We start from the raw sequence: 24,192 nt of genomic DNA, 5'->3' as shown, positions 1-24,192 counted from the left end.
ACCATCCGGAAGCTAATAGTGTTGAAGTCTAATTTTTAATTTAAAAGCCCCCAGGCGGCTTTAAAACTAGATTCGCGTTCGAACTTCGACGGAAGCAAGTCCAAAATAACTAAACCAGGCAAATATTAGCATAGAAAATAGAAAGTGGTAAGCACTTACCAACACAATCGACCGCAGCGATAAACACAGAGGAGAAAGTAAACAAAACTGCGAGAAAGTTGCGTGCGACCGCCATGAAACCAGCAACGGTCCAGCAACGTGCCGCATGTCGACTGAAGTGGATGCTAAAAGCAGCGCTCAGCAACCTCAAAGCGCTGAGGAAATACATGCGCTGATTTCTTGCGGACGATCAAGCCAAGTGTTGAATGATAAAAGTGTGTTGTCGCGAAAGTGGGGTTAATTTGGGGGATGAAACTTCGCCTTCTTGGGCGAAAGTACTTTTACTGTCATTAAGGTAGGTGAAGATGGATAAAAATAACCGCGAGTTTTAGTAGTATAGAAATATGTCTCTAGCAAACTTTTCTGAAATAAAGTCCGAGGTTAATTGGTATTATAAGCAAGGAAAAGTTATTATTAAAGAAGGGCTGAAGTTTGTTATGGCGGCTACAGATTCATTGCTTCTTTAGCACGATGGCCGCAACTTTGTCAGCAAGGAACCTTTCTCAAACAAGGCGATACTATTAATCACTGCTGTGACTCACCTTTACCGATTTACAAGTTTATGAATTAATCTTTGGACCGTCAAAGTGAAGAATTAATTATAAAGGACGAAGAGTCAAAATGTTGGTGTAAAATGAATGTGATTAAGATAATTTTGGTGTCAGAAAATTGAAACTTCCAGGAAGTTAATAGATCAAAGGCTGACTCAAATATAGAATAGAGAGTTACTAAAGAAATTGAAGAAAAATAAAAATATTCTAGTGGTCTTTTCTAGATAATTGAAGAAGATAATCTAGAACAACCTCGTGTACTTAATAATGTCAAGTATCTTAACAAATTCACTGCTCTTAATACCTATTCTTTTCTCAACATGTGCCTTATATTCTCTAAAAAATACATGAAAATGACGAGTCCCTTAAAAATCACAGATTCAGGCCTTTTCCTCTCAATTTCTACACCTGTAGGAAAGATCGATTTAAACAAAAAAAATCGGCTCATAGACCTCCTTCATCCCAAGGCCCACCTTTATCCAAACTATTGGGCAGGTAGATCGTCGTTTTGGGGTGGATCTCAATGGGTGGATTGTTCTCTTCATAGCTTTGAATTCTTATGACTCAGCTAACATCATGCTTTGGATTTCTCAAAAGTTTCAGCATACCCCTGGCTTGGTGAGCATTCGTTTAATTTTTGTGAAGGAATTGATATGTGATCCTCGTTCAAGGTAATCTGTGGTTTCCAGATGTTTCTAAGAAATATATTAATCATTTGAAAATAAATTATTCAGATTATTTGGTATTTTGTCCCAGTAATCTTAATCAGTTTTCTTAAACATTTCTTTCGCCGGTATCCATGGCAATGCTACCATAAAGGCCCTAGATAAATTTCCAACAAATAGAAATATGTTGAATGTTTCTGATGATGAATGATGAATGAATTGGAGTTAATGTCTACCGAAGATATCCATTTTCTCTTTTCCTTGCTTTACAGGCTACATCTGCCTGTGCTAGGCCAATAATTTCTTAACATATCCGTCACCCGTCCCCGACCCTTCGGTTTTTTAGCAAATTTTGGATCAAATATAGGTCCGTCTAGGTTAACGGGAAATTTTCGAGGAAATTAAAGTTAACTGATATTATGTCTAGTTCAGAATGCCAATAGAAAAACAATAAGTTGCAATTTTCGTGAAAATTCATAAAAAAATTAAAAGAAGTAAAAAAATTCAGAAAAATCAAAAAAGGTCCTAAGAGTGAACTTTTTAGATCATTTTAGGATTCTAGAAAACTTTAAATCAAATTCATGTTTCTGAAAGTTCATGAAATTGATGAAACACTTTTCATTTAGGTGAAAAATTCCAGATATGTAGTTTAGGTCAAACTTAGAGAAATAAAGTTTCCGAACACTTCTCAATGTATAGAGAGCCTAGTGTGGGAAATTGAATACTTATCTATGTTTATACGAATTGGGCAGAAATGAACCTATTGAAAATTGAATGGTTTGCAATGAAACAGATAGACATACTTATTTTAATATGTTGTGGCAACATTATGTACGAGAGGCAAGTAAAATTGATGCAGATAAAAATCTCATTATACAGAGTGACCCGCTTTCTATGGCTGCTAAGAAACAAGTATCTCTTTGATACTTTTTTAGATTTTTTTTGTACATTTTTTAACACAAAATATCTATCAACGGTGATTTTAAGTGGGAAATCTTATAGATCTGAAAAGATTTCTTTTTCTATGTTATTGTACCGAGTTGAATCCCCTGGGCATCAACGCGGTCCAGCCGAGCTTGGATTTAATGGATATCAACGACAGCTTGGACATCTTACGACATATTTGTCAATCTACATTAATGTAGTTTTCAACAGGATTTTCTTATTCGGCAAAAAAACTGCTTCAAAGCTTCATCGATATTTTCGGATCAGATTCCAATTTCTAATCTTTGATTGAGTTACCAGTGGTATTTTGCTTATATTGAGGAATATGTTTTACATATATACATATACAATTTACATTAATATATTTATTCCCCTCACTATACTTTCAAGGATTCCATGGATATTTTATATATTTCAGTCGTTTCCACCAATAGAGTCTAATTTGGGAAAAACGATATCCTTGAAAAAACCTCCACTTTCCAAAAATTGGAAACTCCTGAAAAACTTGAATTTTCGTTTTAAAGCCGTAATATTTTGTTGGTTTGTTCAGTTTAGCCATAGTCTATGTATTTATTCAATTGGAAAATTTCCTTTTCGAAAGGAAAGGGAGAGGGCCCGGGGTAAGACCCACAACCGGTAAATACCCGGTCGCCAGAAGGCCAAATCGGGTGACTAAACATGGAAGAATTGTTTCTGGAAACAGCTGCTGTATATCTGAAGAATTTCTCTTCCATGTATAGTGCAAAACTCTGTTGAGGGTCAAGCTTGGTGTGAGAAGACAAAACGCCTCGATTAAGAATTTTAAGAAAGACGTATTGACACTATGAATAAATGTGTGTTTTCTATGCTTCCTGGTACTCATTTCATTTAAATGGGTAGAGTGGGGCATTTTTCCCCATCCTTTTCTTCGATTACCTACCCGCCTTTTGGGTCATTTGGAAACAAAAATATCCCCAGGGCCCGCCCTGGTTATCCACAAAGGCGCTTTGCATTTGAACTCCATAGGTATAACCTGGAGATAAGAATATTTTCACAGTTATCGAGATTCTCCACTCGTGCTGATTCTATTGTCTCCTTTGGTGAGGGTTGTCAGAGCAGCATTCCAAGGGATATTACGAGTCGACACGATAAGGCCCTTTGTCTACGCTATTCCTCCGGGCCTCTATTATAAGCTTATATTGACTCCGACGGCGTGGCTTATTTAGCTTATAACCACATTCACGGGTTTCACGCTTTAGCCGAATGAAATTCAAGCCTCGAGAGGTAAATCTACCACATTAACATCTAAATGCTTATTTAAAACCCGTTCGTGAATGATTACGTCAGAGATAAGTACCAGCCTGACAATGTATTGTAATGGTGTGTCATTCCATCGAATGCGTCTGGGATTGTAAGTCCCTCGTGTTGCTTCTATGTCATTTATATTTATGAATATTTCAGATGAATTAGAGGGCCATGCCAGGAATTACTAACTCGCACCTAAAAACCATCAGCGTCGATATCGAATTTTCCTTTTTCGCCATACCAGTTTCAGCCAAAGTTAGTTCTGATTACGTTCCAATTAATTTCGTGATTAAATCTAAAATTGAGAATAGTGGTAGCTGATCGCTGAAAAATCATTACAACTAGTCGCTGATTTTTGCGCCGCACGCAGTGGGGCTTTTTAATTGGTTTTGCCGTTGTAACTACGAACGATAAGGGAATATTTATGGTCGTCATTAATGCACAGGTCCGTGCTTCAGGGCGGCATCCTAATTTGAAATTTATAATTGAACTTCCCTCTGCAAATTACGAATTTTGAGATATCTCTGAGGCTCCATTTAGAGCGATGCCGGACAGGAATTCTCCAAAACATAATCAAATTTGTGTTTTTGCTTTGCTTGGCAGCGAAGTACGAAAAGGCCTTATCAAACTTATGAAAGTCGAACAGCCTCAACTCTAAGTCCGTTTAAGTAAAATACGAGCCGGGCCGCAACTGAATTCAATTACAGAGCGAAATTCTTTCTGACAAGGTGGGTTTTTAATAACTCGAAGAGCGGAGTTAGTGGAAATAGCGTAATAAATCTTCCCTTCGTTATGGAAGTTTTCTGCATGAGAGTCTAAGTTTCCGAACCTATTAGAAAGTAGCTTGAGTGGAGCTATTAAAATATTTTAAAGCTGATAATCACTGTCAAGGGACATTCTTTGGTAAATAATTAATTAGGTATTTGGGCTGTGAGGAAATTAATAAAAATCTATTTTCATACCAGTTGAATGGCTCTTCAAAGGGATGATAAATTCTTTTCATTGAGACTGAAGCTATTATCTTGTTTTCACTCACTCATCGCTGTATCAGGATCCATCAGCAGTTTCTGCAGGAGTGTTCGCAAGGTGCACATTTTACGGTACGGTATTGTTAATTTTGTGACTGAAATTGTGTTTTACTTAATGTCAAATTGCGATTTAATCAGTGCTTAGAATTGCAGGGAAGTGGAGAAAATACAAAGCCAGCTCAAGCTTATTTCTCCTTTGTTCTCCGGTTTAGTCGAATTTAAAATTTAATCAGTCCAGAAAAGATGGCTTTTCTTTCAGACCAATTCAGGGTAAGTGGACTTAGCTATTCATGCGTCATTTATCTTCGATAGTGATAGATTTGATCGTAGAAGCCAGTAGAGATCACTTTTTTCTTCGAGCGTTAGTGGAGATTTGTCCCTTTATATTTTTATCTTCATATGTAGTGGCGACCGAGGGGTAAGATGAGGAGAAAATAACGCTCTTCATTTCAATTAATTTAGGTTGTTTGATGCTGGGTTTTTTGCTTGAGATTGGATTATTGTTAGCCTTCAATTTTCTTCAGATTTAGTCAAGTTTTGAGGCCAACAAGTGAAGAACTTCGCACTTGTTTTATGGAAATTCTAATTATTTGATGTCCACTTTGGTTATTTTTATTCAAAGAGTCATTTTTTTTATTCGAAGTGACAAAAAAATCCATTTTCTGTGAAAAAGAAATCCATTTTTTTGTTAATTAATTTGCGTCATATTTCATTTCTACTTTTAAATATTATCCATTTTATTCAAAATTTGTAAAATATTTATGTCAGGATTGCTACGAAAAAATGAACATTTACGCTTTTCCTGGTTTTATTCTTTCAAAATGACTTCAAATATTATTTTAACAATCTGAGACAAATTCCAGTTCTCTGCTGGCATAATTCAGCTTTATTTCTGTTTTCTGTTTCTCTTAAGATTTAGTTCAGTTTCAAATTGTTAAATAATAAAGAAAAAAAAAAGAAAATATTGATAATATTTGGGGATCCTGTAAACTGTTTCTAACCAAACCAAGAAAAAACTTCGCTTTTCTCTAAGTTAATTAACACCCAATCTGTCCCTTCATTTTTTTTTAGGTAATAAGGTTTCAGGTCAAGTTTAAAATACAAAGAGAGTCGACTAAATATTATTGATTTTTAGGTAAATTTCGATTGCTTGATGTTGGGTTTACTTTTTTCGTTTCTGATTAAAATTTTATGTCGAAGGAAGAAGGTAAGACCATTGAAAATATATTTATCATAGAAAATTCACTCAGTCTCAGAGCTTCTAGTCGGGTCAAAATGCAACAACAGAACCTAATTCTATAAGTATTTTAATTATCGGAATTATGACTACTGGTCTACAGATCCATACACTTATAGTAAAGTATAGTTCAGGTTAGGTACCCCAAAAGTCTTTTTTTGGGCTATTTTAGACTCGAATTTATTTCCTTCCTTTCCTTTGCCAATTTTGTAGAAATTTTGTTGTAAAAGTGACAAGAAAATCTACGTTCTTTGGTCATTTTTTCACGACTTATTAGAGCTTTTATAGAGCTGTGCTCTTCTCAGTTTGAATCGAAATTCAATACTCAAAGAAAAAAATCGAAAAAATTCCAATAACAATTTGGATTTATCCAGGTTATTCAACCATTTGTGGGCCCATCGAAGTTAATTTAAGAAATTATGAAGAAAAATATATAAATTGATAACTCTAACCTATTGTACCGATGAGTCATGTTTCTACTTGCCTCCTCAATCTTATCTATCTCAAAATCTGGAAGAACCAAATTTTCATTGTCCCTTGTCCCTTTACTGGTGTCCGGTAACTGAAGAATTGGGTATTTATTTTGATTATTTTTTGAAAACTGAGAAGAAAATATTAAGTTTTTCTTAGGTCATTTAAAAATGTCTTTTCATTAATCATTTATCTTGCACATTTATTATACATTATAAGTATTATGCATACTTTAAAGATAATCGCACTGTTTTAGGTTTCTGTGTTCATTACCCTTATAGACACGCCCACAGTATTTTGGACATGGAAAATATTTACACCAACATTTTTATAAAAATATACATTTATTCAACTTAACAAAGATAAATGGGGCAAAGATATGGGCTAAATAAATATTTAAAAGAATTAACAATGAAGAAAAAATAAATCAGTTTAGAATTTACAACTATGTAGATATGAGATCTAATTTTTTTATATGAAATATTTTGGTGCGCATGATTTACGTTACTTAACACGTATTTAACACGAAAAGATTAAAAAATTAAGGCCTTATATTATAAATAGTAGAGGTAAAAAAGGAATAAATGAACATTTTCATATTTTATTGTTCTTTATCAATATTCTCTTTCTTCCAAAAAAATATTTTAACTTAATATTGCTCATATCTTATTTAAGCTAATATTTATATATACAAATTCAATATTAGGTATAGAATAATGTTTATTTCAAATTCGTGTACAAATCGAATAAACGCCCTCATCGGGATATGAAGTTGTGCCATCAGTGAAATGAAGGAAGGAAAGTATATTATTTTATAAACGATTTTAAATAGTTCATCTTTCGGAATCCACTTTCTTGAAAATATAACGTTTACGTATAATGCCGACTCCCCAAATCAAGCATTGCAAAATCTCCGCAACATTGCTGTAGGTCAGTTCGACGACGCAGTCGCAAAATTCAAACATGCCGGCGGTCCAGAGTTTCCAAACTACCAAAAGCGTCCAGTCGACATGCAGCGGGCGTTTCGACGCGTCTCTTACCACCATGGCCTTAAGACCACGCGGACTGTTTGTCGTGAATCTGGTTCTATGCTTCTCGGACATTTCTTCATTGAGGACTCGTGCAGCTGTTGACTTAATAGGCGCAGGTAAAAATGGAAGAAACAAGACGATTAAGAAAGAACTTGTAGGGAAAATGCTCCTGCAATTAATCCTTCCTTTCCTGGCATGTCTAGGATTTTACCTATTTTTCGTTATTTTCCAGCGATCAATTCCATAAGAGAAACTTTAAAATAATAATTGTCAAAAGTTTAATAAAAATCCCTGGATGCGTAGCACGAGGCACGTGCTGAGTAATGTAGCATTACTCTGACGGCTAAATGAATTTTCCTGACAGTGGAATAAAACCTAATGAACTATTTATTTTAATAACGCACACGAGATAAATTATATTTAATTAGTGTACAAACAAGTTCGCCATCCATTGTTTAATAATAATTTCCAACCAACCATTTTGATAGTTATTAATGCACAATAAACAAGCGAATTTATCCAACGCTGGATTGTCATCGACTGGAAACTATATTACAGCTGAATTACTGAGGGAAATGAAGATTTTCCCAGGCTCTGTTTTTGAGAGATTTTTTTTTGTGAAGTAAGATTGGAAATAGCAGGGCAGTTCCAGACTGCCCTTTAATCAATTGGAGATTAGGCTTCAATCGATTAATGATTTAAGGAAGATTTAAGAAAATTGATTAATGGCTATTTACAAAAAAATAAATATAATATACAGTGTGGCCTAGACTTCACCACCAGGAAATTGGAAATAGCCAAAAAAGTATATACTAGGATGGGTTCATCATATAAAAAAATTGACACAAACATAAACAATATTGAGCGACCAAATTCCCCAGTCGGGGAGATATGGGTTTGGATACCAATAATTCGTTAAAATAATAATATTGGCAGAAAAAAAAATGAACATTATCACAAGATAGAGCATTCAATTATAAACCAATAACGTCCCTAGATATTTTTTCGCACTTATCACCGTTTTCCCTGTAAACATGATTTCCGTTATTTAAGCTCAAATTACTCTCTCTACTGGCTCAACTTACACATGAGCCAGTAGCATTTGAGCTATGATTATGAATTACCAAGATATCATAAAGATTATAGCTATCATGGAAAAACCGTTTGTAATGATTTTTAAAGTTTAGGAAAAAAATTGCTACTATTTTGAAGGCATTTCCCCTGTCTATATTAATATCTGCCAGCCCCACTATCTCCATTCTTAGTAAGTACATAATAGTCTCCGTCAACTGGCTCTTCGTGTTCAAACGATATCTCAGAGAGCGTTTATTCAGTATCTCTTCATTGTAGATCCTCTTATAAGCCCACATAGACCTTCATTTACACCTCTGACTTGATCAGATTTAACCCCCTTTCCAGTTTTCTTTTCTCCTCGTTCTTGCTCCGAAAGTCCCGACTGGAAGCTATTGAAATTATTGACTCTTGTTTTGACCCTGTTATTTAAAAGTTAAAAGAAATAGGATCTATGTTCATTAAAGTAGTCTATCTTAAAATTCCATTTTCTAGCCATTCCTGAAATCTTGATCTTAAAATCCGGGATACCTGAATATAGAGGATGCCCGGTGACTTGAGTATACAGCCTGTCCCAGATAAGAATGACCAGCATGGGGATCTCAGAAACGGTAATAGATACAAAATGGTTTAAATTGGGAAAAAGTTAAGCAATTTAAAGCAAATTAATAATCTATTTTTATACCGGCTAAATTCCGAATGGTTACGAAGATATCCGGAAAAAAACGAATTTGGCGGTTTTCGCTTTTTGCAAGTAACTCTTATACAATTATAGTTAGAGAAATGAAAGTTTTACATTATTAAAGCACTTTTTTGAGAACTGTTTAGCAGTGTTGCCAGTTTTTTTTATTAAACTCTTACTTTCGGAGGAAAATTAGTAAACTTTTGATTTTCATATGGGTGTGATACCGATTATTTATATTTTTAAAATCGTCATAAAATTCCCTTTTCAGCCATGTATTACATTTAGTATTTTTCTCAGAAACTCTATGAGTTATAGCCATTAAAGCATTTTTTGATAAATCGGCCATGATTTTGACTGATCGTAATGGTACATATTAAATAAATGAATGCTGTGGAAAAGTGTATACTCAAAATTTTGAAAACGAAGAAGAATTACAAATATGTGTAAGAGAGGCATTCAATACGATTACCTCGGAAATGTTAAACAGAGTTTTAGATTCGACGGTGAAAAGAGCATACCTATGCCTGGAAAATAATGATGGTTTATTTGAACATTTGTTATAATTTGAGATTTCGATTCGATCCAAGTTTAGCTGCATTGTTGTTATTAAATACATAATTTGAAACAATTATTTTTTAAATTTTATGCTGATCTCAGTAATACGCGTAAGTAAATATAATTATGCACACGTCAAACAAATTTAAGGCTTTACCACTTTTAAATAATTTTGACGTTTCCACAGCATTCATTTATTTAATATGTACCATTACTATAAGTCAAAATCATGGCCGACTTATCAAAAAATGCTTTAAGGGCTATAACTCATAGAGTTTCTGAGAAAAATACTAAATGTAATACATGGCTGAAAAGGGAATTTTATGACGATTTTGAAAATATAAATAATGGATATCACAGCCATATGAAAATCAAAAGTTTACTAATTTTCCTCCGAAAGTAAGAGTTCAATAAAAAAAAACTGGCAACACTGCTAAACAGTTCTCAAAAAAGTGCTTTAATAATGTAAAACTTTCATTTCTCTAACTATAACCGTATAAGAGTTACTTGCAAAAAACGAAAACCGCCAAATTCGTTTTTTTCCGGATATCTTCGTAACCATTCGGAATTTAGCCGGTATAAAAACAGCTTATTAATTTGCTTTAAATTGCCCAACTTTTTCTCAATTTAAACAATTTTGTATCTATCACCGTTTCCGAGATCCCCATGCTGTTCATCCTTATCTGGGACAGATTGTATAAGCTAAAAGTGAGTTCCTTAGTTAATTTCAAGTCGAAATTTGTTTATGGATAAATATCCAAACCTTTTATTTTTTTGCTTCTGTTAGACTTGTGAGAGGCAATCGGAGACGGAAATTTTTAGAAGGTGAATTCAGATAGCTGGAGATCATTTTGATCGATTAGGTACTGTAACTTTTGTTAAACAATTTTTTTGAAAATTAACCAATTCAGTAAAAGATTAGTAACACATCATGATGTTCTGTTATATTTTTAATATAACCGATAACTATTCTATGTTAACATATGCACCGCCTAAAACGCCCCCTTGGGTAGTAATGGGCGTTTGACTGTTGGGTGGGGTAGTTAAGACCGCCTATGCAGTGTTGATGTATATTAACTACGTCGCAGATTGTAATCTCTCGTAGCATCGTTGGGATTGATTCGCGATCATTCTAGAATTTTATAGATCAATTCTGTGCGGCTTATAATTTTCAATTGTCTGATGTGGTTTTCAATAAAAATGCATTTAAAGGTGATTTCGCGTGAAATAAACATCAAATTAAAAAAGTTTTGCACGCCTCCGAGGCGTCTAGTGGCATCCAACAAGTGTGCATTTTAATTTTTTTGTTATACATTGTGGCAGACAAATTCATGCGGTCCAAAAGGCTTAAATAAAAGACTTTTGCACATATGTGTATGACATATTTTCGACTCCAAGTTAACTTAAGAACTAACTCTATGGGGATCGAATTATGGGACGCCTCGTATAATATAAATTATATTCATTATTTGTAAAGCATTTATTATTTGATTGTATTATCCAGGGCAGTTTCAGTCATTGGGCATCTGGAGTTATTTAAGCGAAGCAAAAACACTTATTAACGTTCTATCACAAGACGGAACTCCAGACACTGCACACTCATACAACCAAATCTAAAAACATAGCTACATAGTTACTATAAGAAACTAAGCTACATATTAGCGCAGTCGACGTGATGAGGCGGCTGTCGACCGAGATTCCAGCGAATAGTTGCAATTGAAAAGGATTTGCCATAGTGCGAAAATTTACAGTGCTCCTTTGAAGACATTAGGTCAATTGTGGTGGTTAGCCATAAAAAATGCAATATAGGGCCTAATAATGTGTAGTTTGAACTACTTTTCGATTCGTGCAGTGTAGATTTCTATGACTGAGATTAACTATTCCTCAGGAATAGCAAGAAATCTGTAGGAAAACTGCAACAATTCTTTTCAATTTATCTCTTTCTGAACTTCTGAAGCCTCCATAATTCAGCTACTGCAAATTGGCTCTGTGTAATGTATAAACCGCATTGCCGATCCCAAACCCATCGCAAAATAATTTACATGTACTTCAGCTGCCCTATCAAACATTAAAAAAACCGAAGAAATATAGCTATGTCCGAAAGCCATTTGGAATATTGCTTAGAAGCAAAATATCGCTTTTAAGAGGAACTCTTTTATATTCACCTTGAATCCTTTTACTCGTCAGCTGAGTCACTAGAAATGATCCATTTAAAATCCCACAGAAAGATTCTTGCATCATAGGCACGACTTTCCTTGTGGAGATAAACAGACGCGAGATGATCTCTGACAAATGGATGTATTCAGGTATGCCATAGAGTTTCCTGCCTTTTAGACATTTGATTAACGAATTTCGAACACTGGAAATAAACTTTCCAGGGATTCCAACAAGTAAAGATCATAAATTTAACGCAAGTGGAATTTATGACATGTTGTATTCTAACTTAAGGTATCGAGTGGAAGAAACTGCAAACTCAATAGTCAATAAGAAGTTCCTATTGGATCCGAAAGGCTCCGCATATATGTCATAAGTTCCAGATGCAGGTGCTGCTATGTGTCCCATCAATATCTTTATATAACCACTCTTGCCTGAAATACTCTCCACGAAAAAGGATTGTTCAGCTGTAATAAGACACACAAGAATGGCATTTTCCATTTCTCTTTGTTCAAGTTTATTGAGGTAGTGGCGAAACAAGTAAAGGCCTTTTGTATGGTAATGCACATACCCACAGTTAGATTCAGTTCCTGAAACGAAATGTGACGATTTCGGATGTATTGTTATCCAGAGAATATTATAGTAAAATTATGCATCAATCCATCATCATTTGCACATTCGAAATTATTTTAATAACAATCAAACAATGCTAATTGTATTGTTTCCGCAATAAATGCAAAATGCTGAACTATAAATTGGGTTAGTTAATATGCATATCAGGTCAATGTGGATATCCAGCTTTGGAAGCCTTGTGATTATAGCATCAATTTTCATGGAATTAGGGGTGCTGAATCTAAACCAAGAATGGAGAGAACTTTAAAAACAATCCTCCAATACCTTGTTTACAATAAAAACAATTTATTCCCTCTGCATCAAGCATATTATCCACCCTGATATAAGCACGAACTTTCATGATAATGGGTGTTATCAATGCATGCCTAATGACTTCATCGATCGTGTGCCTACACAAGAAAATAAACACGCAAGAATTCACTAATGCACATTTCCCTTTCCTACATTAAGAAAATATTGTTATTGCTTCATGGGCGTATATGTAATTAACGTAAACTTAGCGTAAAGCAGTAAATAGCGATAGCGATCTGGGCAGATTGTGTGTGGGGAATAAAAGTTCCGCAATAAAGGCAAACTGTGATTTACCGTTTATGCTGCTGGGCAATAACGGTAACATGGTAAATGTGCTAAATATTGTGCATTTTGTTATAAGTGTTAATATTAGCATGGGCGAAGTCTTGAATGATGGCGAAATAAGACAATTTGCATGACTCATTGGTGTGGAAAGTTTGAAGGTTTCCTATGTAGCAGTAATGGCCCAGTATGAATGCGAGGGATCAAAGAAGTAGTTACGTTGATAATGTAATTTTGTTCACGAAAATTTGCATGTGCATGCATTCTTGCAGTTGGTTCCGCACGCCGCACCTGAATGCAGGTCAGGAATTGTTCCTAAAAGGGTTGAATATTGCCGAAATCATTTTTGAGCTTTGTTCACTTTGCCATACATTATAATCATTGCTCTCCTTGACAAAATTTCCGAGTGAAATATATGAGCCAGTGCCAATTAGTCTATTTTCAGGATTTGCCCTACTTTTTCTATGACTTAGGTAGATCATCGAGATCACCAAGAAAGGTGATTTTGGCTAGAGTTTCACACGTGGAGCCACATTTTAATTTAGCGGTTTCGTGGAAGATCGTGTAGTTTCTTATTCTCTTTGGTGTCTTATTATTTTTTTTAAAGATTTTAATCTCTTCCAATGTGGGTGATGAGGAAGAAAGCTCACCAATAATTCCTGAACAGCTTTATCTAAACTTCGAAAATGACAATTTATTGGATCCTTTTCGGATTTTAAATTGGTTAAATTGCTTACTACTGAGAAAAACTTTAGAGATCAATAAAACAACACATTTTCTGTGATTTTCTTTCCTGTTTTCTACAACTTTCTCTTCCTTTTCTTCTTTTTTCAATTCCTCTTCAAATCTTCCATTTCTAAAAAATTATAGTTTGTCATCTCGGGGGTATGATGCGTTTAAATAAAATTAATGGAGTAACATGGAGATTATACGGAGGGATGGCACAAACTTATTACCATACACATCCGTCTAAATTTCTGGATTGATGTGAACACATGAGATTTAAATCATCCTTGACGCACTTCCAAAGAGTCTTATTACTAAAACATTAAGAAACATTTTCAAGTTTAACAGTTTCTTCATGGATTGTAATCTTTGTTTCTGTTTTTATTATTATTTTTTTAAATTTCTTTTTATGTCTGTTCTCTGAATTCCCCATACATATTATATGACTGTGAGAAGTGTTTATCTGTAATAATGCGATATGTGGGTCTTCTGATGCGATTTTGTGTAGTTTTGAACTTTGGGGATTGTAAAGGGTTCGCAGAGGGTGTGGGGCTTAAGGAAGCTTGAAGAAGAGAAACGTTTGGGTTTTCTAGCATGCTTCGAATGAGGGCAGTCGAGCAAAGAGAGTCGTGCCAAAATTTAAATTTGTTGTTGTTTCATTAAAAAAAAAAAAACAAACCACATAAAAGCTTAGATTTTTACGAATACGAAGCTCACGCAGAGGCATAACATCTCCCTTACTGGGAGACGCAGGAAGCCCGTGCGGCGGCACCGAAAAGGACATCATCCGGGCATATTCTCGTTCGTCGTATTTAGCAATTACCCAAGGGTGCCTGTTTAAGGAATGCAAATCAGGGTTGAAAATTTCGACTTGAAAATTGACCTAATTTTAAGCTCGTTTTCGCTCGCCAAGGGTCACGAGGGACCTGAAAAAATTTCATTCCATCGTACTGGCATAGAGTTCGGAAAACCAGCCATTGCCAGACTCCGTGTAGCTTTCATACCGGAAGAATTTTTCAGGTAATTTTGAATTTTCCACTTTCAAAGTCCGATTGTGGACGTTTCACCACATTCCACTCTGTACGTCTCGAACATGAGGAACTAGAAATTTTAAAAAATGTTCAAACATGTTCCACATATGCCAGCTGGAATTTGCAAAAAAATAGAACTGAGTAGATGGAATTTATAGCTGTGGCGAATTTTTTTATTTCACTTTGCTCTGTTTAATGGTGACCCCAATTTGCGAATTCCCCATAAGAGCTAGAAATTCCCCTAAAAGTTCATATGTGTGAGTCAATGCCTGCGCGTTCTATCAATACATACGGATTTCCAGCCCCTATTTCACACTCTCTTTGATGGCTCCATACGTTCATGGACAATGGTCAAAAACTGTTGAAAGTCAAAAATTTGAAAACGTAACAAATGGCAGTGCCTGCAGATTACGTAAAAATTAGAAGCTTTCAAAGGAGCACTAATTGATAACGAATAGTTTTCATCAGTGGTAGAAAATAAACATTAAAACTAAAGTAAATTAAAAAAATTAATGTTGAATCCAAAAGATTTGAAGCTCTCAAAGGATCTTTAGGGTCCAAAACAAAATATTTTAAATCTTGCATATCATAGTGGTGAAAATTCCAAATATCCTTTAATAAAAAAGGAATAGAGGTTGATGAACTAAAATGATCCCAAATGCATTAGTGACGAGATACTTTTTATATGGCGTGAGAGTGCGAATCATCCAAAAAAGTTTCAGAACCATCTAAAGAAGTACCGATTTAAAGCGAACATTGATTGTTTGATTTCGGATCTCAAAGGGGCTTTGTGCAGTCTTTGAAAAGTGGTATAAACTTCATCTTCATGGAAAGAAAGCATTGTGGGCAGTTGTCATGCTTTCTTTATTACTCTCAGGTTCGCATTAATAAAGTTCAATTTCAGCAGCATTGTCGATCGCTAATAAATTGTATCTTCAGAGGATTTTGTGGATCAATAGGGGAATTTCTGGAGAAAAGAGCAGGTGTTACTGTTCATATTTGCGGCAATGCAATTCACGAAACGCTAGACAGAGAAAGGGTAATAAAGAGGGTAATAAAGAGGTGATGTAAAGTATGGTGTGTGCAATTTTAAGGGCCTTTCTTATGTCGAAATTTTCAAAATAAGATTTTAGTTCCCTTCGGCGAATTTTTTACCTCAATAATCATTATATCTAGATCATAAAATACTAAACAGAGAAATTACTTTAAAACGTTTCTATTACTATGAGAACTGCACCAGCTTAATTAACAAACAAGCCATTAGCTGTAAATAAAATGGACAATTCCCATCTAAATTATATTAAATATTTAAACCATGCTTTGTTGTCACGCGATAGTATTAGTTCCGACTTCAAACAAACTTCATTTTTTGAATGCCATCATGTCAGTAACAACTTATATAATTACCCAGTGTTGTCTGTATAATATATTAACGTATTATGTACCAAGGTCGTAAAGGCAATTATTATGACCCGAACATTACCTTTAAATTCAAAATAAATTACAGTGAACAATCAAATAAAAATTGCAATAAACTTGCCTCAACTAAAGATAAATTAAATCCGAAATATTAAAAGGCGATTCTTGAATCAGGACATCAACGGTAATGTTTCATTTAACTTTCATTTCTGTGGCCACCATAAAGAAAAGAGCAAAGGATGATGACGACATTGCCGCCCATTAGCCCGCTAGGTAAATAATGAGCCATATACGTGCCAGTATTAACCTGTTGTTCAACTGGTGTTAGAAAAAAAGCGAGAAAACTACTTTACAGTCATTCAGCACAGTCAATAAAGGTGTTTTTTACAGCTAGCAGGGGAAAAGTGTATTAAAGTCTTGTAAATGAGTAAAATGATTTATCAGTCAATAAACTGTATGTCCCCTTATAATTTATTTAATTTCATTTTTTCCCTTCAATAAGATTCTAAAGAAATTATTCATGATCCCTTTAAAGCGGTTTTCTTGATTTTTCACTCCATATTATACGCATTCACGAATGACTCTGAAAGTCGAGCTCACAGGTGTTTCATCGAAACTCAATTGCCACTTCATTCTAAATTATCTACGAGTCGCAAAAAGTCCATTATCAGCCTTCAAAGACGAGTTCTCTTTGTCTGTTTATCATTGTTCATTACATGCCTTTATGCAAATCAATTAAATACACGCCCATCAAAGGGTTGTCGTATCGCAGGGCAACATGTGCCAATAAGGGCGAGAATTAGCACGTTTAGGGGGCATTGAAGCTCTGAAGATTAAACGATTTCCATCGAAACACATCGAGTTTGTAAAGTGTTCAGAAAGTGATTAAGATTTCGTCTAAGATAGTTGTGGGCCTTGGTGAGGTGATTTTTCAATTATTTTAGAGCTCTTTATTTCAATGTATGAACGAGGTGATTGTAAGTGTTTTATGCCTCCAACACGAGTTGTTAATTTTTTTGTTTCAGGCACTTTAAATATTCAGCTTTGGGGCATTTTGGTTTAACGTTTATTTCCACTTTATCCACTCCTTTTCCCAGGTTCTCGAGACATCCGGGAAATTAAAAAAAAATTGAAAAAAAGAGAGATGATTGTTATACCTGGATACTTCCATTCAACACAATCGATCCAGGTTTATCGTGGCACCTCCAATATGTCCTCAATGTAATCCCCTTGAACGTGATGGCATTCTCCTCGCTCTTAAATCAAAAGAAAAATGTGGTTTGTTTTCTTGGGTCCACATATTTGCAATTCCTTTTAGACGGGTCGGTTCAAGAGCTTCGGTAATTTGACGAGATTTTCCTCCTCGCCACATCAATAGAGTGCAAAGATTTAAAGTTGGGAGGTGTCACATCTCTCTTCTGGCTTTTAGGTATCCTCGGGGAATCGGCCAGATTAAGGTTCGACAAAGGGCCGGATGCAAAAAGCTTTTGAGGTGGGTGAGCCCAGGAAAACCACTTATTTCTTCGCTATAAATTCATAAAGTGAATTATGAATATTACTGACGTCTAATACTTTAAGGCCTTCATTGTCATTATTCGTTTATTGGATAAACATGAACATGAAAAGTTATAAAGCTCTCGTGGGAAACAATATATTTATTAATGTTTTTATGTACACCAGAAGTACGATTCCAAACAATGTTCGCTTTGTCAATACAGACAACGTGAAAAATTGTATATGGAAGAATACAGAGAACAACGAGGATTTACAATTCGTTCAGTTTTTATTACATGGCAAAACAGCCGTTGGCGAAGGGTTGTTTGAGTAATGCTTTTTAGTTAGGATTTAATTGATTTCAGTATTCAAAATTAAATTAAACATCAAATATATTCCTTTGTTTATGTGAACAAAATAGTGGAAAACGCGGTTTTTATCAGGAATTATGTATGATTGAATATTTGTGTTAGGAACAAGGACTGCTCTGTGCAGCTTTGTTGAGGAAGGAAAGATTTGATTTATAATGAATGAAGCCTCGATGAGAGAACTACCAGAAGCGATCTTTAGAGTAAATTTCATTATTAACCCTGATTGTCTCTTTAAAATTTAAATCATGCAAATTCTAACCTTCTTACCTTGTTTTTTCCAGAAAACCCCAATTTTACTGCCCCTCTAGCGAATGTTACTGTGGCTGTAGGGCGAGAGGCTGTATTCGAATGCAAAGTTGACAATCTCTCTGTTTTCAAGGTGAGTGAGAATTTCAATCATAAAATTCCTTACGGTAATTCAGATCGGTCTGAAAATATCAAAGATATCCATATTATCCATGAAAATTCATGATATAACCGAGATATAAAGCTAATATTCCATTCAAAAAGCAGCATAACACATTTTCAACCGTAACGTTTATCCAAAGATTCTGCTATAGTAATTTACCAAAATCTACTTCATCGTTTAAGAACTTAATTAATACGCCTCTGTTTTAAAGCAAAATAGATTGCTCTGCCGTGAAATATTATAATTTAGCCTTGGGCAAAAACCTTAGGCAAAAAAAAACAGTGGTGTTACACACTTTACCTTTATAAAATTTTATAATTCAGTTATTTAACGGAAAATTTCTAAATATTCCGACAAGTTTGGCTGGCCACATTTGTAAGTTTGAAGCCTCCAAATTAGCACATATTCATTATATATTTGATATTTAAATGTGCTATCTTCCAAGCATAACCGCAACGGAGTAACATGCTTTTCAATGGTACATTTAATATAATTTTTCATCTTTTTTTATTAACTTTTTAAATCATAAATTCCATTAAAAAAATTTCAGATGGCCCTCGACTTGCAAATTATGAGATTAGATTGATAATCTGAGACATTAAGAAACTCCTCTAAAATTATTAGAAAAAATTAGCTGGGGCGCCTAGGGTTTTAAGGCCTTCGAGTTAATTAATTTTGATAATATAACTGGCACATAAATGTAGTATAACTTACTTAAAAATGCAGCAGCGTGATACAGTTTTAATCGTAAAAGTTGCATATAAATATGATGTGCAGTAATTTTCAAAAAATACCTTAAATGATTTGAAAAAATTGGTTTGGTTCTCAAGTCTTTGACTCTAAAGTCTTTGGTTCTAAAACCTTTTAGTCTACATTTGGTTCTACAGCGTCCAAATTACCAAATTTGCCTTACGTAACCAGGACTTAAATGTACTATTTCTCTTGTGAAAAAGCAGCGCCGTAACAGACTTTTAATCGTAAAAGCTATGTTAACCTTTATCTAAACTAGTTTCTGTAAAATACCTTAAATGTTTCCCAAAACTTGGCTGCTATATTTACGGTTTTAAAGGCATCAAATATCTAAATATTCATAACATCATTCAAAATTAAAGTTACTTTATGACAAAAAGAAGTAGTAGTGTAGCACACATTTCAATCGCAAAATGGATCTAAAATCCTTGCATATGGTAACATGTAACTTGCAAAAGCAATGCAGGCAAATCCTGCATATTCTAATATAATTTTTGGTTAGAGTACTCTATTCGAGCAAAGAGAAAAGAATTGTGCTTTATTAAATACAGTAATGGAACATTTTCAGAAATTAACAATTTTTTGCTCCTTCTTTTGACGTTTGTTGAAAAACTTTTAAAATAATTTTAATAAATTTTCATCTCTCTATCTGTAACGACTTTTCGTGCAAACTTAATTATTTTGATTTTATCTCATTCTTGGACCAACTCAAATCGCAAACTCTTCATTGACATCCAACGTTCCTAGATAATACCAACCTTAACGGATCAAGAATTTTACAGTTAAATTAAGCTTTCCGCCCTCAAATTTCACAAGTAATAACCTCTGCTTATGCCCGGCAATAATAGTTTTTACGACAGGGACCTACATTCTTTCCATAATATAAGAGTAAAGCATAAAACTGCAATATCTCACCTGCGAGAGTACGTAAACTCCGAGAAAACAGCTTTAAGAACGGTCCTCAAGGGCATTCATTAAAAGAATTTAAGACCGAATATATTTCCCGTTAAAGCGAGTAAACGGCGCTCTAAATTGGCCCTTCCATTTCGGCGATATACGGACCTTATGCATTTCAGGTCGCCTGGCTTCGGGTGGACACACAAACCATACTGACCATCCAAAGTCACGTTATCACGAAGAATCACCGCATTGCTGTTACTCATACCGAGCATCGCAACTGGTATCTGCATATACGTGACGTCATGAGTGCTGATAAGGGCTGGTATATGTGTCAAATCAACACTGACCCCATGAAGAGCCAAGTGGGGTATCTTAATGTAGTTGGTAGGCTAAATTTTAGTTTTCTGCTTTAATTAAATTGGTAAATATATGTGCCATTTCAGTTCCTCCTGATATTTTGGATTATCCTACGAGTACTGACATGGTGGTGAGCGAAGGGTCGAATGTGAGCTTACAGTGCGCTGCCACTGGGTCACCTCAACCACTCATCACATGGAGAAGAGAGGGTGGCGAGCTTTTGAGCACTGGACAAGATTTTGATGGTAAGTGTTTTTAACAAGCTTTTGTTATCGTGGAAAATTCTTTTGCGCTTTGCAGCTCCATTCCTCGAAGGGCCAGTATTCAACATTAGCAAAGTGAACAGACTTCAAATGGGCCCATACTTGTGCATAGCTTCAAATGGCGTACCGCCCTCAGTCAGCAAAAGAATTATGCTGATTGTTCACTGTAAGTTGCCACATTATGTTTATTAACCTACTTAATAAATCAAAGAGATTACAAGGAGGGTCCCCTTTAAGGCCGTTCTTTCAAGTCAGTTTATGAGCCCTTTCCACTCCAGCCACAAGAAGCCTTCGGGACACTAAATACATTTCCTTTGCAGCAAAAATGGAAGTCATAATGAATTGTAACTTTCGCAATGGTTACTATGCTGCTTACCTTTATGATTTTTGCAACCTTCACTCTATGCGGAATCGGACAAAGTGAATAAAGAATAGTTAACTGGGTCTCTCTTTTGATAGTTTCTTTGAGACTCGCATTTGATATTTTGAGTTGTCGCTTTTCATTCGTTAAAGGTTTTTCTCTCATTGCTTTTTCTATTTTATTATACCAAATTTTAGTTAACTGAATTTTCTTAGCAGTGGCCGACAAGGTCGCCAGACTTAAACCCCTTAGATTTCTTTCTCTGTTATTGTGTTGAAGACAGGGACGTAATACCGCAATAAATCCGTTTCTACCAAAGTTCAGTTTACTAATTGTTGAAAATAACCCTAGTTTATCACTCTGCAATGTATTAGGGGGTTAGAAAGTTTCTGCTGGGCATTAGACATAACATGAGGTTAAATCGGAGCAACGTCGGCTCAGATAAGGCATAACGCACGCTTCCAGTCCGACTTAAAGGCGTCTTAAATGAGAGTCATAGAACAGTGAGTTCCATATTCACCTGTTTTATACTCATATCCCCAGAAGAAAATCCTAATCTTATTTTGACCTGTTGTGTATAGTCTGACTAAAAAAGTGGTAATATGAGGACGATACATCAATGTTGACTCTTATTGTAACTAACCTGAACTTACTGTAACTCAAAGACCATTCCAGAGTTTTTGGGAACAAGGAGTATAAATAATGCGGACCAGGGTGCAAAAATTTATCACCGCAGAGAAAAAGCTTTTTTACGGGAAAAGGCCCATTTTAGATAACAAAAAATGTATATGCATGTTCTTTTCATGTTCAATCGACGTACTTATAGGGAAGGTTTTTATAGAATATGTCTGCAACGTGCCTATTACGTGCAATCGGTGAAAAAGCTCACAAAGGAACTTCACGGCCGAATATTTACCAAAGAATGAGGTCTATGTGACGTGTAATTGGTGGCAGTGAAAATTGCAGGGTTATTTACCACATCAGTTTGACGTCATTCATAGGGGATGGTCTAATACACAGCTTCCAGCAGTTTGCCCCAGCTATTAGTCTTTGTTTGTCCAGTGCTTCGAACTTCTCACAAGCTTTTTGAAGTGTCACGATATTATTTTTGAAAGCTTTTATTAATATTCTTTGTGCTCCTCCGGATTTCTCCTTTCAACCTTTTTAAATCCGTGTTTATTAACGCATTCCGCGACCTCATAGAAAGATTCTGAATACATGCGTTACGTTTCTTTGCCTCTTATTGATTTCCCCACCTCATATTTCCTGCAATCTACAACTGTCCCTGCGTATATGAACTCAAAACGATTGCAAGATATATTTAAATAAATTATTTTCACACGTCTTGGCATGAAAAATTATCAGCTGAACTGTATGGTATTCATTTGAATTTTCCAGTCCCGTTAATGGGGCACTGCTCCCTGAAACATTAACACTAATCTCAATTTTATCAAGTGGATTCTAATTTGCGATTCAAATACGGTTTCTCTACAGTTTTATCAGTAATACCGCTTCATTCCCCTAGAATAAATTAAAACCTTAACAAATGACTTTATTATGAAAATTCACTACATGCATATATCGGAGTCGTTTCTCTCTAGTTCCACCGATGATATGGGTCCAAAACCAGCTAGTTGGCGCTGAAGAGGACCAGCAAGTTACCCTAGAATGTCATTCCGAAGCATTTCCAAAATCCATTAGCTTCTGGACTAGAGATGATGGCAGGATTATATCACAAGGTATTTTCTTAAGCCAGTTTATCGATAGTGATGCTCAAGGGGTAATAGAAGAGATAAAACCTAACGACAGCCTCGGTTAGGATTCTATAATGCAGGCGCAGAGTGTTCCGGATGCTTAGTGCAATCTCATTAAACGATATAATATCGACTTTCTTAGAGATTACGATAACAGTTTGCTTTTTAATGTCTTGCATGTTAGGAAAGTTTAAAATTGAAATCCCTTCGCTGAGGCGTGATGACGAGGGTCGTTAGGGTGTTGTAATAGACAGGATGTCGTTTAATTCAGGGACCAAATACGAACCAATCTTCGTGGACAACACGTACAGAGTCCACATGAAGTTGACCATTCGGAACGTGGGTAAGGCAGATTTCGGCATTTATAAATGTGTGGCGAAGAACTCCTTAGGCGAAACTGATGGGAGCATCAAATTGTATGGTAAGTTTCGAGGCGAAAATTCCTTTTCCCGATAAAACCAAAGGGGTTTGTTGAAGAGGTTTCTTCGCCCTCAACGTTCAGACCTTCCACGAGAGTCTCAACCTCACACAGCCTTGCGGAAACATCAAAAAGTAAGAGAGCTTTTAATCCGATACCAAATATTCAGCAGATGTTTTTCAGGTGTACAAAAGGAGGTCAAGGAGGCAAGCGGTCCAAACGATTTAAGTCATGAAGTGAGGGAGAATCCAGGCAAAAAGAAAAACGGTGAGTTTTGGCTTGAATTTGGCTTCACTTTAGTTTTGTCAACCTTAGGATCGAATACGGAAAAACTGGAGAGGCTTCCTCCATCCAATTCATTTTCCCCAATATCATCAGCAGCTGCGCTTGATTTTTATCACTCCCAAATTATCCATAAATTGCTCCTCTTCGCAGGCATATTTGTTAATTAAAATGTTAGCCTTAATTGCATGATTCATAATATTTCAGAATTCAATTACAATCATTTAATAGATGTTTAATTTTTATAACGCGAAAATTGTAATTAAACTGTTAAATGTAAATATAGGTTCATACGTGTAAATATCATTAACGCATAAGTGAAATAAAACATGTTAAATTGAGTCTAATTATTTAATGCAAATGTTCCATTAAATTTTCAATGACTGCAACATTAGTCAATTTTTCTTGCAAATTTGAGTGAATAAAGGTATAGGAAACCTCAAAACACTCCTCAATTTGTTAGGCAACTGGAGACAAAAGGGAATACAAAGTGACTTATGCAGAATATATACATCTGCCCCCAGCCGAAGTTAAAACAATATATGTATGCTCCATTCAGACTTCAATATGACTCCATATGACATTTTATGGATTCGATAAGATTTCCTTTCGAGT

The 24,192-nt window shown here is 35.2% G+C and overlaps 2 protein-coding genes across 2 annotated transcripts in view; one reads left to right on the top strand and one right to left on the bottom strand.

Annotated features, from left to right (window-relative positions):
• Positions 1 to 437, bottom strand: part of LOC136417471 (neurotrimin-like) — a 33,842-nt gene extending 33,405 nt beyond the window's left edge. The window contains exon 1 of the mRNA XM_066403172.1: positions 160 to 437. Coding sequence (XP_066259269.1) covers positions 160 to 328 — 169 coding nt within the window. The 5' untranslated portion in view covers positions 329 to 437. The remainder of the gene's footprint in view (positions 1 to 159) is intronic.
• On the top strand, positions 326 to 23,900 carry LOC136417444 (neurotrimin-like). The gene is made up of 11 exons (XM_066403134.1): positions 326 to 454; positions 7,271 to 7,487; positions 18,365 to 18,462; positions 20,319 to 20,526; positions 20,586 to 20,744; positions 20,800 to 20,928; positions 22,725 to 22,862; positions 23,149 to 23,298; positions 23,355 to 23,429; positions 23,479 to 23,562; positions 23,611 to 23,900. The coding sequence occupies exons 2-11, from the start codon at positions 7,304 to 7,306 to the stop codon at positions 23,745 to 23,747; spliced, it is 1,362 nt and encodes a 453-aa protein (XP_066259231.1). The 5' UTR covers positions 326 to 454; positions 7,271 to 7,303; the 3' UTR covers positions 23,748 to 23,900.
• Positions 23,901 to 24,192: the final 292 nt, after the last annotated feature.

This window comes from Euwallacea similis, chromosome 28 (assembly GCF_039881205.1).
Source record: "Euwallacea similis isolate ESF13 chromosome 28, ESF131.1, whole genome shotgun sequence".
Taxonomy (NCBI): Eukaryota; Metazoa; Arthropoda; class Insecta; order Coleoptera; family Curculionidae; genus Euwallacea; species Euwallacea similis.
Note: the sequence above shows the minus strand (reverse complement) of the source record. Positions and strands in the feature narration are given on the sequence as shown.